At 50.5% G+C, this 13,679-nt stretch overlaps 1 protein-coding gene across 4 annotated transcripts in view; it reads right to left on the bottom strand.

Annotated features, from left to right (window-relative positions):
* Positions 1–12,558, bottom strand: part of KIRREL3 (kirre like nephrin family adhesion molecule 3) — a 275,188-nt gene extending 262,630 nt beyond the window's left edge. For all 4 annotated transcript variants that reach the window (XM_071768845.1, XM_071768847.1, XM_071768846.1 and 1 more), the window contains exon 1: positions 12,337–12,558. In XM_071768845.1, the coding sequence (XP_071624946.1) occupies positions 12,337–12,397 (61 nt within the window). In that variant the 5' untranslated portion in view covers positions 12,398–12,558. The remainder of the gene's footprint in view (positions 1–12,336) is intronic.
* Positions 12,559–13,679: the final 1,121 nt, after the last annotated feature.

Here is a 13,679-nt window from a genome sequence, read left to right as displayed (position 1 = left end):
GAGGCATCTCAGGTTGGTTAAGGGGAGCTGAAATTATCTCTGATCTTCATGGCCTGCTGCCCCTCCTTCCAAGGACTGATCCAAGAGCTGCTGGAGCAGAGACCAACGCTCCAAACACTTGTGCACTGGGCGTGAGTGTGTTTTGGGTCCTTGCACCACCAGAGAGCTCTGTCACCACCAGAGCTGCTTCCCAGCATCCTGCTGCCTGCTTGAGAGGGCTCCAAATAAATAAATAAAGCCAGAGCCTCATTAGCATGCAAATCTATTCAAGCCCCCATTTCAATTTGAATTCTATGCATACGATCAGAGTGCAAAATGCAAATTGTACAAATGCACCCATATGAAGAAACAAGCAGGAGCTCTGCACAAAGAGATTAGGGCCAGGCTGCTTCCCTCCCAAGATTACAGTGCTGGGGGGAGCTTTTCTCAGGGAGCATCCTTTAATGGTCACTGGTCACACAGCACTGAGCTTTGCCTACAAACTGCTATGAAAAGCACTGCAACTCTCCCTTCAGCTGCTGGAGCAATGCCTGGTTTCAGACAGGTTGCAAGGAACAGGAGGGGAGTGGAGAAACCAAGGACAAGGGGTGCTGTAGACTCAACACTACCAGGCAAGGGGCCAAAGGATCAGCACCCATTCAGATTGACCAAGAGGACCAGGGATGTCCCACGTTCTCCTCCTGCAGCCCCAAAAGGCAGAATTGGCCAGCACCCCTCCAGCACCAGCACCCCTCCAGCACCAGCACCCCCCCAGCACCAGCACCCCCCCAGCACCAGCACCCCCCCAGCACCAGCCATTTCATCTATCAGCCAAGACTCCAGGACAGTCAGGTTGGGGCAGCAAAATGGGTCTCAAGCAGCATCTGAAGGTCATCACCACCATCCCCACCATCCTAGTGACAGCAGAGGTGATGCCTCCCCACTTTTCACAGGCTTAACCTCTCCTTCCCCTGGAGGCCTGGCTAGGACAGAGCTGCAGAGAGGAGAGACAGAAGCCCAGCTTGGAGGGTCCTCTGCAGACCAACATCAGCTGGAAGAACCCCAGCACACCCAATTTTAGCCAAGTAACCCTCTGAGCTCTGCTCTAACACGAGCCTCAGGCCCTTTCTCCATTCTCCTGACCCCCCAGCATGGGAGCTCCTGCTCTTGGATGGACACGAAGCTGAAGCAGAGCAGCTGGGAGGCTGCATGGATTCTCTTCTCCCTCCTACATGCAGGGAATTCTCAACCCCCCATTTATTGTATTACATTTTCGTTTTAAAGCAAATATCTGTTTTCAATTAGTACTTACAGTGAGGGGCATGCATCACTGAGAACACTTATTTCTCTTCCTTTCATTATTAGATTAGAAGTCGCTCGAGTTTAACTACATTTAACAGCAGCAGAGATGTAACTCTTCTGCAGACACTAATCCACTTCCCACCTCCACTCCCTCCCCCCCCCCAAAAAAAAGAAAAAAAAGGCCCCAGTCCAGTTAATGCAAGTCTCAACACCAAGGTGCTGCCACACAAACCTGTGGTAGCCCTGACCAACCTCTCCCCATCAATTCCTTGCACATCCTGCCTCCAGGCTGTTGGAAATCCCCCTTGCTTTGCCTTCCTGACACAAAATGACTCCCTCCCAGTTTTAGCTTTGAACAGCAAAGACTTCCCCAAGGCTACATAAAGTGAATAAAACCCAGAGTAGAGACCTCCTCAAAACCTTGCAAAAACCACCCTGGTGCTCCACAGACTCCTTCATTCTCCTCAGGTGGAAGCCAAGCACGTCACTTGCCCAGCCAATATCTTTCCCAAGTCTCCCAAATGTGTCTCAGTCTCTTCATCTTCATCCCAACCAGAAAATCCCCTTCCCCCTAGAAAGACCATGAGATCACCCCCAAGCATCTCCAAGTGCTGCCTGCTCAGCCCTCTGCTACAACACTTTAAGCATAATAGTACAATTATACTTTGCTCATTATGCCTCATTTTTATTACATGGCCTCATTAAGGAGCTTCTGTAATTTAACTGCATCTCTTGGTCTCCGCACGGGGGCTCCAGCTGCATTTCTCATCAATCACTTTATTAAAAACACAGGACAAAAATTACTATTACACCCATTACTGCCCATCAATCTCTTCAATTGCCTCTTAGGTCCTTTCTTTACCTGCTTAATGCACCAGGGCCAGATGAATATCATTGGCATCTTTATAAATCTTTCCGTATTTCCCAATAATTACAATTACTGATTTTCAGGGTGCTTTCAGAGAAGAGCAAGGCATATGATGTCCTCGTGGTGTGCAGGAGAACAGGTTGGAAAAACAAGCAACCACACCAAGAGAAATTAACTGTGTGCTAGACAATAATATCTAATTGTATTGAACCAACCACAAGATACTTTCCAGAAAAAAACCAACCCTTCCTGAACTCAATATTAAAATTACAGATATCAAAACACAGCAAGTCCCACTTCCAAATGTCCAATCCCTAATTCTTGAACATTTCCTGCTCCACAAAGAGATTTAAAACTTCAGTTTTCCTTCCCAATTTTGAACAAGACCCTTCCGCTGGGACAGCAACTCTGATCTGCTCAAGTCAGCAGCAATTTGCAGAGGTTAAGAGCACTACACAGATTTCTGTGTATGCCTGGGAGAAAGCCAAACCAGGGAGAAAAATCTACCTGGCTGCAGGAAAAGAATCAGGATGCTGCATGAAACATTTGCTACAACTACCACTGTAAAGACATCACCCAGGGACATCAGCCATTTGGCAACTGCATATGGTCCTTTTTCTGGGGAGAGATGTTTCATTCCCTCCCCTTTTTCCTCCTTCCCATACCTATTTACTCCCAGGAAAAACCTGCTTTGCCTGCTTAGCACTTCCCCCTGTGCTTCCATCACAGAAAGGGTAAGAAAAGGCAGATTTGGGGGATCACAGGTAGCAGACAAGAAGCTGCCCAGAGATGCTGAGCCACTTTGATGCCATCAGCACCTCCTGGAGAAGGGAAGGAAGGTGAGAGGTGTCAGCTCTTTAAAAAAAAAAAAACCCAGCCCTGGGAGGGCTTTAGCACCCATAGCATTGCAATCCAAATGCCCTGGCAGCTGCCTTTTTAGCCAGCCCATTTCATGAAAAAAGAGCTTTGAAGATTTTCAAAGGACACCGTGTTTCCTAGTTTATCACAAGTGTCTATCTTAAGCCAATATTATCATTTTAAGCATGACCAGAACAAGGAGTTTGCAGAAACTCTTCCTGCCGCAGGAGATGCGCTCACACAAGAGGCAGAGGAAAATAAATAAATAAATAAATAAATCTCTTGGACTTCAAACATCATGCAAGACCCTGACTCACACCCAGCCCAACACTGCTGCTGCTGTCATCATCACAGATCTGTCAGGAGGTGACATTTACACTGGTTTGGGCTTGACAGCAAAAGGCCCTTCTGCTCTCCTGTGAAGCTTCCCCCCCTCTGCCCTTTCTGAAGCAGCACTGACACTGAGCAGCCCCACTGAAGAGTGATCAACATTTTTTCCAAGGGGTGGCAGGTAACAGGGACAGGTAGAGTTCAAAAGCCTCCTCTAGTCACTGTCAGGAGCAAAGACACCCAAGGCAGGGAGGGATGAGCAGACCCATGGAACAGCACCCACCCCAATGGCCAAACCACGAATGCAGGCTCTGCATAGCGCCCCAGCAAAAGTGCTCAGCAAATCATCTGCCTCTCCAAAGCAAGAGCAGATCCCAACATCCAGGTTGGAATGCTGGATCAGGATAACTCTATGCATGCAGAGACTGAGCTGGACTGCAGAGGTTACCTAAAGTGCACTTGGAGAACTTTGGTCACACACAGAAAGGCTGAGGGACAGCAGGGCTGAAGATTCTTGGCTTGGTGGGGAAGCTCATGAGGAAAAGGAAAAACATCAGTGTTGTCTCCTGAGTACAGAAAGATGCCTGCCAGGTTACCTGGCAATTTCCATTCTTGTGAGTGCAAATAAAGGAAATCACAGGAAATCTACTCCCTATCAGTAAGTCAAGCTTCAGCTTAGACAGAAGGAATTAATTTACAGCCACTCAAAGCTTTGATATCTTAAACCTTTTCAGCCTCTGGACAAGCTGAGGAATAAGCACAGACAGTGTCAGACTCAGTGATGGGCAGGACCAAACACTGCAAACAGCTGTGCCTAATTTTAGCAGCTGTTGGTTCTGTTTCTTCAGCACTGGTGGGGGGGGAGGTGGCCTCATCACTCCCAGCTTATTAAAGATACAGCCAGAAGGAGGAGTGTTAAATCACACTCCAGGGATGAGCTCATAACACAGAGGAAAAAACAACCCAGAAAGGTTGCAGGGCTGACCAGTGATGGTCTCCATGCCCTGTAGGATACCCCGTGCTCCACTGGGATGCACTGGGGGGTCCATCACCTCCCAGTATCACACCACCAGACAGTAAGTGAGGCACAGCCCCAGCTTCCCCTCCTTACACCTTCATCCTTTCTGCTTCTTGAGCAAACCCATGGCCTCTGTATCACTGCTTGAGGGATGCCCTGTCCTCTGGTGTCCAACCACGCAGTGGGGTGACCATTGCTCCCCAGCAAGACCTTCAGAACACCCCCAGCTCTTCTCTTCTCCCCACCCCAGCCCTCCAGCAGCCTCTCTGCAGCACACAGGGAGGGGGAATGGCCTTGGCTTGGTGAAGCCCAAGCCTCAGGCTCGGTGCTCTCAGCAGCTTTTCCCTCCGGGCTCTCCAAAGGAACCCGAGCAGGTCGGAACGGGCCGCGCTGATCCATGCGAGCGCTGCTGCTGCCACCACCAGGCGGAACCCAAAAAGGGGAGGGAGGAATAAAAAAAAAATGCTTTAGCTCTGCCAGGTCACCCGGAGATTCAAAATACTCGGGTTCTTTGATTTAAGACAGACAGACACACAGACACCCCCATGTCTGCAAGCTGCTTCTGTAAATGTGCAGCGCAACGAGGCGAGAGCAAAGGAGCTGCAAAAATGCTCCAAGTGCTCAGCAGGACAGGGCTGGGACACCCTGCTCAGGTCACCTGGAACAGCCACGGCAAGTCATTAAAATACACACCCTGCAGGGTAACAACAGGTCCGCACGGAGCCAGGCATTAGAGGCACCGCTAAGGCTCATCTGAGCACTAACGATTTTGTCTGCAGTTATTTTTGTGCAGCTGGGAACAAGTGGCTTCAGTCAGCTCCTTGCCAGCTGGGGAGAAAGCAGCCGTTTTGCATCACTGAGAAGGGAAATAAACCCAGCTCAGTCCCCCCCTCCCCACTGTGCTCTCAGATTTGCTCTCCTTGATGGCAGAGGTTGTCCCCAGCCAACCAGGACAGCATCCAGGGACACCTCAGGGGGTGCCTGGAAGGTAAAGAGCAGGGTTTTCCTGCCTTGATGTATTTGTGACCACAGATTCCAGCTAAGCAGCTCCCAGTTTGCCCAGCAAAAGGCAGAGGCAGCTCCTTCCAAGTCCTGGTGGCAGATGTGCAGGAGGTTGCTCACACTGAGCCAGCAACTCCACCTGCTCAAGTTTTCCTCTTTGGCTTGCCAGAGCCAAAGAAAGGTTCTCTTCAGAGTACACCTGTCAGTCTGGATGTAAAGTCAAAAAATCTCTCCAAAAATCACCCCATCCCATCACCTACCCCCTCCTGTAAGGTTCTTCTGTACTCCCCATCTCCACATCCCCTTCAGATCCAGCTACCTCCATCCAAAGCAGCTCTTTTCATCCCACATTCTCCAGAGAGTCCCAAAATCCCTCCTGTTGTCACCATCACACCAGCCCTTACACAAGTTCAGCTGTCTCCAGATACAAGTGGGGCTGACATTTATTTAATCCTCATAGTAATGTTGACTGTGTACTTACTGAAACACCTCATGCTTATGGAAGACATTTGTTTCCAAGCAGCTTATGCTAAATTGCAGTGATATAAAGGAAACACTTATCCAATATTGACATTTACTGACTGGCAGGCATACAGCTTGAATACTCATTTATGTTAGTGGAGGAGGGGGAAGCCTGAGATGGATCCAGGGCCCTTCATTTCTGCTCTTTTCATGAGCCAGGCAATATGAAGTCAATGAGGAGATACCTGCCCAAAATGCCAGGTGGGACTCCAAACCCAAAGGCTTCCTCCACTCGCTTTCTGCTTAGGGAAAAATACGGTTATATTGGACCCACAGCACAAAGCTTTGATCCTTCATCCAAGAGGAAGTCTAAGACAGTTCATCCCTTTCACTACTGGTGCATTTTTCATCTGGAATTAGCAAGGCTCCTCTATCCTGATGGTTAAAGAGCTTCTGGAAAAAAAGAAACAAACAAATTGAACAGTTTCTATATTTCTACGGCCACCAAGACAGGGCTGCTCACCCAAAAGGCCCCTGAAAAGTTTGGGTGCTGCAGCACCCAGTTAGACCCTGGCACAGGTAGCAGGGTGTGGACACCAGGGCTTTGCCTCATGCAGCATTGAAAATGACAGCAACAGACCCAAGAACATAAATCCACTGGCACTTGAGGCCACCATCTGACACATACATGGTAAACAGGCACAGCAACTCCAAACACAAAGTAATTGGAAGCAGAAGAAAGCATCTATTATCTTAGCTGAGAGGCTGATGTGCTTCCATCAATGGTTAATGAGCAGCAGTTATGGCAGAGCCCTCAAAAAAAAAAAACAAAACAAAAAAACAAAAAAACCCAACAACAAAAAAAACCCCCAACAACAACAAAAAAGAACCCGATTTACAACCTGCTCCACACAGAGAGCTCAAAAAGCAGAGGACCAAAATCTTGCCATAGCTTTTGTGGGGAGCAGGAGTGTTCAGTTTCAGATCTTCCCCCCAAGTTAGCATCTGCATTTAACACTGAAGTGTTCCACCTCCCACTTAGCATCTGACATTACAAGAGGCAGGATGCCCAGAGCCCACGGCTAAGAGGTTCACTCAAAGCACATTTAGATTTTAAGCTGTTTAAATGCAACTCAGTAAAAGGAAGAGCCAAGTGACCTACAGCTCCTTCTGCTCCACTTTGGAGGCTGCTGCTGCTGCCACCAGGGAAAGGCAAACACTTCAGCACGGGGCTTGCCAGCCAGGCAATGAATAAACAGGCTCAAAAGGCACATTGAACCAGGACATCTGTTAGGCCACGCTTTCCAAGACCAAAACCCAACGTTTGCTCTGTCCTTCCACAAGGCACGATTCAGAAATGGAGATTTTCCCTCTCCTGCCTCGAGTGTAGGACGTGCCCAGGGAAGGAGGGGGAGAGAAACTCGGGAGTTTTGAGGAGCATCAGGATCCTGCTATTCAACCCGTGCTTGTAAAGAGCAGCCCAGGATTTAAACTTCATTCCTTCCCAGCCAAGAGATCCTGGGGTGTTTGAAATTAATACTGCAGGTGATGGATTCACACCCCCCCTTCAAGAGCTGGGACAACTGCCAGCCCCAAAGGAGCAGGGAGCCTTCAAAACTCACAGCTCCACCAAACTGCCTTAAATCTCAGCAAATAAGTAAAAGACTGATTTACAACCAATTTGTTTCACTACCTATTGATTTCTAAAATAAGCTTGTACATGGTTACTACAGCTCTGTCTCTCTCTTTGGCCAGAGGTAACTCCCAATGAACTGAAAGACTTGGGCTGCTCCTGAACAGAAACTAAATCAGGTTCTTCACCAACTGTGGTGATAAATTTGCTGGTCTTTAAACAAAAGGGAAAAAAAAAAAGTTGTTTGATCTTACTGGAAGGATTCTGGAAGTGTTGTAAACCAATTTTTTCAGCAGCATTTTTGTAAAGTCCTCTCCACCCAGCACACAAGGGAGGAACAGGATGCAAACTCACAAAAGTAAATCATTAAATCAGAGGTGTGAAGAGAACCAGCTCTCCATCCCAGACTGGTTGTAGGAGAACAGGTTATTCAAAGACCTTGATCCTCAGCCAGTGCACAACTTAAGGGGCACATCAGCCCCTCCCCTTTATTTTTTTTAACAGATGCAAAAGAAGAGCAGTGTCCTTTTAATTCTAACATATGCAGTGCAGCTACAGGAGCTGGTAACACACACTGCTGGGAAACTGTCAGGGATTTCTGTGCAGGTTTCTATTCCAGTTGGTGTCCCCTGAAACAACAGGGAAGCACAGAAGTAATCAACATCTGCCTGAGATGTGCTGTGCATAAACTGCCTGGGGTCCTCCACCTAACCTTGGAATGGAGGAGGCCTGGAGGGATGCAAGGTTAGCATCAGGGCAGGTGTTTCTCCTCACTTTTGCAAACAGCACCTGAACACAACAGCAGCTCATTCCCTCTGGTTCTTTGCAGAGAACTGAAACCTTTCAAGAAAGGCACTTTGAGCAAAGTCACCTGTGGTCCTCCTGTGAATCTCACTGGGATGGACTGAAGACGGGGGAAGTACACAGAAATCTAAGCTGTGTTAAACAGCTACCAGCTCCTTTTCCTCTGCTATGGCACAGACTGGAAACACCAACTCTGATTTATGCTGCCTTCAGTCTCCCTCCCACACAGCCCCCTTGTGAACTCCTGTGATCCCACCAAATCCTCACCAGCAACAGCTCCTGACTTCCCAAAGCACCTTCCTAAACCACTACAATCTTCTACTCAACCATTTTTAGTTTCAACTTCTTGTGCTGCTGCTTCCTTGGCTTTATTTTTTTTTATAGCCCATTAGCACTTGCTTCTTTTGCAACCCCTTCTACTTCCCAAACTTCTCCCTCCTGCAGGGCTTAGGAAACATCCCAACACGTTTCTCTTGCAAAGTTACCCTGACTCTCTATGTGGCAGGAGGAATTCAATTTATAAAGGGTTGACAGCTACAGATTTCCAGACTTATGCTTTGCCAGATGCAGCAATCCACAAATGCCCCTTGCACCCAAGGGGCTGCAGAGCAAAACCACCTCCCAGCACCCCAGAAACTTGTGTGCTTGCTCCCTGTCACCCACCAACTACCCCCACAATGCCAAAACCTCCATCCCTAACCAGTGGTGGGGGTGGAATTGGCCTGGTTTCTCTCATCAGCACAATTTCACCCTTTTCCACCTGGGGGATGATGAGAAGCCAGTGGGAAGATGAGCCACTGCTGCTATTAACAGGGCCCTCTGATGGAAGATTGCAAAGCTTTTGCTTTCAGGGAAGAACCAAGTGAGCTGTGAAGGAGAAAAACATACCCTGTAACACCCAAAGCACTCAGTATTCATCACCCTGAGGAAAAGCAAACATGCCTTTGGAAAGAGAGCCCCAGACAGCCCCGGAAATCTTCCCACTCAAGATGAATTTCAGATCTGCCAAATTCATTGAGATTATCCCAGTACATTGAGATTATCCCAGTACAAGCCAGGAAGAGGAGGTGGTGGCTACAGGTGCACCTTCAATGGTGCTGCATCCCAAAGCTGAAGCCCTTTCCCCAGTTTCTTCCAGCTTCCCCCAGTTTGGGGCAGAGGAGGGAGGGGGAAGCTATTCACCAGGTAGGACAGAGGCAGCTGGTTTCAGGGCAGCCTCAATTTCTTCCCACCAAGGGGCACCACACATCCAACCTCTGCAGGAGGCAAATTGTGCTGTGACTTTCTCACACCAGAGCTGTGCTCCTGACAGCTTTCAGCAGGTGGAAGAGAGAGCAACACCAAAGGAAAACCAGCCCTGGAGAGGAAAATACTGCCCTATTGACTTTCTGAAAGAGAAAACACAGGTGGATTCAGACCATTTGCAAGGGTGAAAGAGGATGCTCAAGGGAAGGAAATGTGTTCAGCATAGGGATCCTTCTCCCAAGCTGATCCTGCAGCCAGGTGCACGGAGCCAGGGAGCACCAAGCACCTTCCTCCTGCCAGCTCAGCTGGGAGCCCAAGTTTCATCCTGCTGGGTTTGCAGAGGCAGCAGGATGCTGGTGAGCCAGGGGGAGGCACTTGGCCTGCGAAGTACAAACCCAAGGGCACAGGTGTACAGCTCCAGGGCTGGAAAATACCTTCTCAGCAAGGCTTTGTGTGAAAAGAAACTTTTTTATGAAGCTAGTGTCCAGGTTGCAGGTCCCAAGTGAGGTTCTCAGCAGAGCTGATCCCCCTCCTCCATGCCACCCTTGGCTCAGAGGGGAATTTAGGTCCTGCCTGCCTTGTTAGGGCAAATCCCATCAAGCCACTTTTGGTGCTGCAGGCACAGTAACACAGCCCTTCATGCTCCTTGCCCACAAAAACGAGCTACTGAAACTCCTGAGAGGAAGGGTGAGGTGATTTTACTTCTTTTAAGTGAGTTTTGGTCCATTAACTCCCTCCAGGTGCACACTTAACATCCCATCCCCACAACCACCTGCGCCCATGGAAAATGAATGCCACCACATCCAGACACACCAGAACAACCAGAGGAGAAAACCACAGCACATGCTGGAAAACAGCTTCAGTTCCTACATCCAGGCCTTCCCTCCCCCCCGCTGACCCCCACCCCAGGAGTTTAAGGAAGCCTCTGCATGAAACCCTATTAGAGACCCCTTGCACGGTTTCACCCCAAAGGGAAAAAGCCACAACGCTGCCAACAGCTCTTTTCTCACACAATGCAAGCAGCAACTCCACAGAAATGCATTCTGTTCATCCTACAGGAGAGAAAACAGCCAAAAAAATCACTCTGCAAGACACTCTCTTTCTGCCTCAGAGCCCGGCACCAATAAGCCAGGTACCAGATGCAAGATGCTCCTGATGGTGCAGACAAATCAGCTGAGCTCAGGCTACAGGGAGAGCCCAGGAGCCACAGCAGCTTTAGAACACCCAGGGCTATTAAAGAGTGCATTAGCTCTTATTAAAAATAATGGCTGCAAAAGGAAGAGGAAAAAAAAAAAAAAAAAAAGCCCAAACCAAAACCCCACCGGATATCGGAGACAAACTTATTCAGCTTCAAGAGCACAGTGACCTGCAGGGAGCTGAGAAATTCTTGGGAGCTGGGAGAGATGTAAAGAGGCCAGGATCAGCTTCCAAACTGGTGATAGCCCCAGCCCTGCTGTACCAGGGAGAGTTCAGATTTGTTCAGCCAGAAACCTACACGAAGGACACAGTGGGTTTCTTTTGTGCAGAAGCAAAGGCGAATGCAAACACAGCTTTCCCCCCGAAGGAATATTAGTACAAGCAGAGAGGGAAAGAGAAAAGGGGAAAGGGAGGGCAGCACGGGGGCCCAACATCAGATCCAAGCCCAGGGAAAGAGGAGGTGAGGACAAGGAAAAGCCCAGACACCTCCAGACACGGCGTCCCTGCTCGGTGAATGGGGGAAAATGCAGCGGATGGTGGGGGATGCTCAGCAATAATGTTTGGCTGAGCAAAAAAAACCTAGCTGCCCGTGGAGAAGCACTGCTCTCTCCAAAAGTTTTATCCTTCATTTAATCAACAGATGGACTAGCTGCGTGGGTTTGGTGGTGCTTTTTTTTTTTAAAAAAAAACCCTTTTGTGTTTTTTTTTTTTTTTTTTGGTGGGGTTTGTTTTTTTTTTTTTGAGCAACCCCAAGCCCTACCCTCACAAAAGCTGGCTTGGGGACCACGGCGCCGAGACACAGATGGTATTTTAAAAACCCTGGCGTTGCGAGGGGCTGAGCAGCAGATCGGGGAAGCTTGGGTCTGGCTGTAGCTCGGCGTCCTCCACAGGTGACAGACACCCCAGGGACCAGCGCTGCAAGCGCAGCTTCCCAAACCGCCCCCTTGCTCCCCTCCCCAGATCAATTATTTTTAATTTTTTTTATTTCTTTCCATTTGAGGGAGGGGGGAGCCAGGCAGCCAAGTTGCAAGGCAAATTCCTCCGGATTCCCACGCTCCTTCCCAGGGCTGCTGGGGGAGGTGGGATCAGGCTGTGACACCCCCCTTCCCCAAACCACCATAATCAGGGTGTCCCACAACCTTAAGGCTGCTAAAAAGCAGCAGCTACACACATCCTATCCCCCTCCCCTCAATTTCTCCCTAACCCGTGGGGCTGGAGCCAGCCCCTGCCACCAACCAGAGCCAAAGAGCCTTCTCCATCCCTCCCAGCCGAAACGAACCATCCATCGCCTCCCCGGCAAAAGGACCGGGCGGTGATTTAATTTTTTTTTTTTTTTTTTTTTTTTTTTAGGGAGGGGGTGGACTGTTGCTGAGCAAAGCCGTGTTTACCCACAAACACGATGTAATTAACGGAACTGAAGCTGAAAGAACTCATTTGCATGCTAAAGATTCTTCTCCCCCCCCCCCTTTATTTTTTTTTTTTTAATAAAAAGGCAACCTGCTTCGCTAGAGACGCGTGAAAAACTCCGCAAATCCTCCCTCCTCCCCCCACTTCCTTGTGCATCAAGACGAAGCCCCCCGACCTAAGAACCCCCCCACCACCTCTGCCCCCAAACTAAAGTGCTGCGCCGTGTCCTACCGTGGCTGAGCAGGAAGCACCCGAGGAGGAGGAGGAGGAGGTCTGCCTGGAAAGCGCTCATTCCTCAGGGTGGGCAAGGAGCCGGGGGTCGGGGGGGGCTTTCAGGAGGCCGCTGATGCTGCTGCTGCTGCTGCCGCCGCCCGCCGGCTCCGCTCTCCCGGCTCCATCGCCGCCGCCCCCCCAGCTCCTCCCCTGGCAGCGCTGCCTTGACTGGCGGAGAGAACCTCGCCTGGCTTTTGGGAAAGGGAGGAGAGGGGGGGGAGAAAAAGGGGAGGGAGAGAGGAAAGTGATGGTTAAAGGAGGAGTAACTTGGGTAAGGATGGCTCAGCCCACCCCCCGGCACGGGATGGGGTGCGCGGCAAGGCTGGGGTCTCCGGTTTCTGCGAAGGGAAGGGTGGGGGAGGGGGGGAAATTTGGGTGCATCCCCCCCCCCCCAAATGCTTTGCTTGGTGCACGGGCAAAGCGGGGAGGGGGTATTTATGGACCCCCAAGGGTTATTCGCTGCCCGGGAAATTTTGGTTTTTGCAAAGGGGAGCACCCCCTAAACCCTTCGCTCTGTGCACGGGCAAAGCTGGGGGGGAGGGTCCTGGGGGGGGAGGGGGGGGAGAGAGGAGAGGGAGGGGAGAGAGGGTCCCGGGGGGGGGAGAGGAGAGAGAGGGTCCCGGGGGGGGGGGAGGGGAGAGAGAGGGTCCCGGGGGGGGGGGGGAGGGGAGAGAGAGGGTCCCGGGGGGGGGGAGGGGAGAGAGAGGGTCCCGGGGGGGGGGACATTATGGGGAGGTGGGCGCCGCTACTTCTGAGCCATTTGCGGGGAGAGGGGGAGAAAGGAAGAAGGGGGAAGGGCGTCCCCCCCACTCCCAAATCCTTCTCCCTGCTCCGAAACATCAGCGCAAACAGTTGCACGGCTTCCCCCCTCCAAATCTCTAAATTTGGGGAGGGGGCTTGTCATACCCCCACCCTCCTCACCTGCCTGGGGGCTGCCCTTGCTCTCCCGCAGCACTCCAGAATCTGGGGGGGCTGCACCCCCCGAGTGGGAGGGGGAGAAGCCGGAGCCTTCCCCCAGAGCCCAGTCGTGGGAAAGGAGGTGCAAAATAAAACAGAAAATAAAATGTTCGTCCTCACAGCGGCAGCCTGCCGTGCAAAGCCCCCTCCCCAGCCCCCCCCCCCCCCCCCCCCCCTTTTGGAAAGGGGGGAGAGCTCAAAAAAAAAAAAACAAAAAACCAAAACACCGAAAACCAACAAACCAAAAAAACTCCCGGAGTGGGGAGAGGGGGAAAAATACTGAAGAAGAAGAAAAAAAAAAAAAAAAGCTGGAAGGAGAGCATTGATGGGAGAGGGCAAAGGGG

This window comes from Heliangelus exortis, chromosome 26 (genome assembly GCF_036169615.1).
Source record: "Heliangelus exortis chromosome 26, bHelExo1.hap1, whole genome shotgun sequence".
Classification (NCBI taxonomy): Eukaryota; Metazoa; Chordata; class Aves; order Apodiformes; family Trochilidae; genus Heliangelus; species Heliangelus exortis.
The sequence above is the reverse complement of the archived record's forward strand: the minus strand, read 5'-3'. Positions and strand labels throughout refer to the sequence as shown.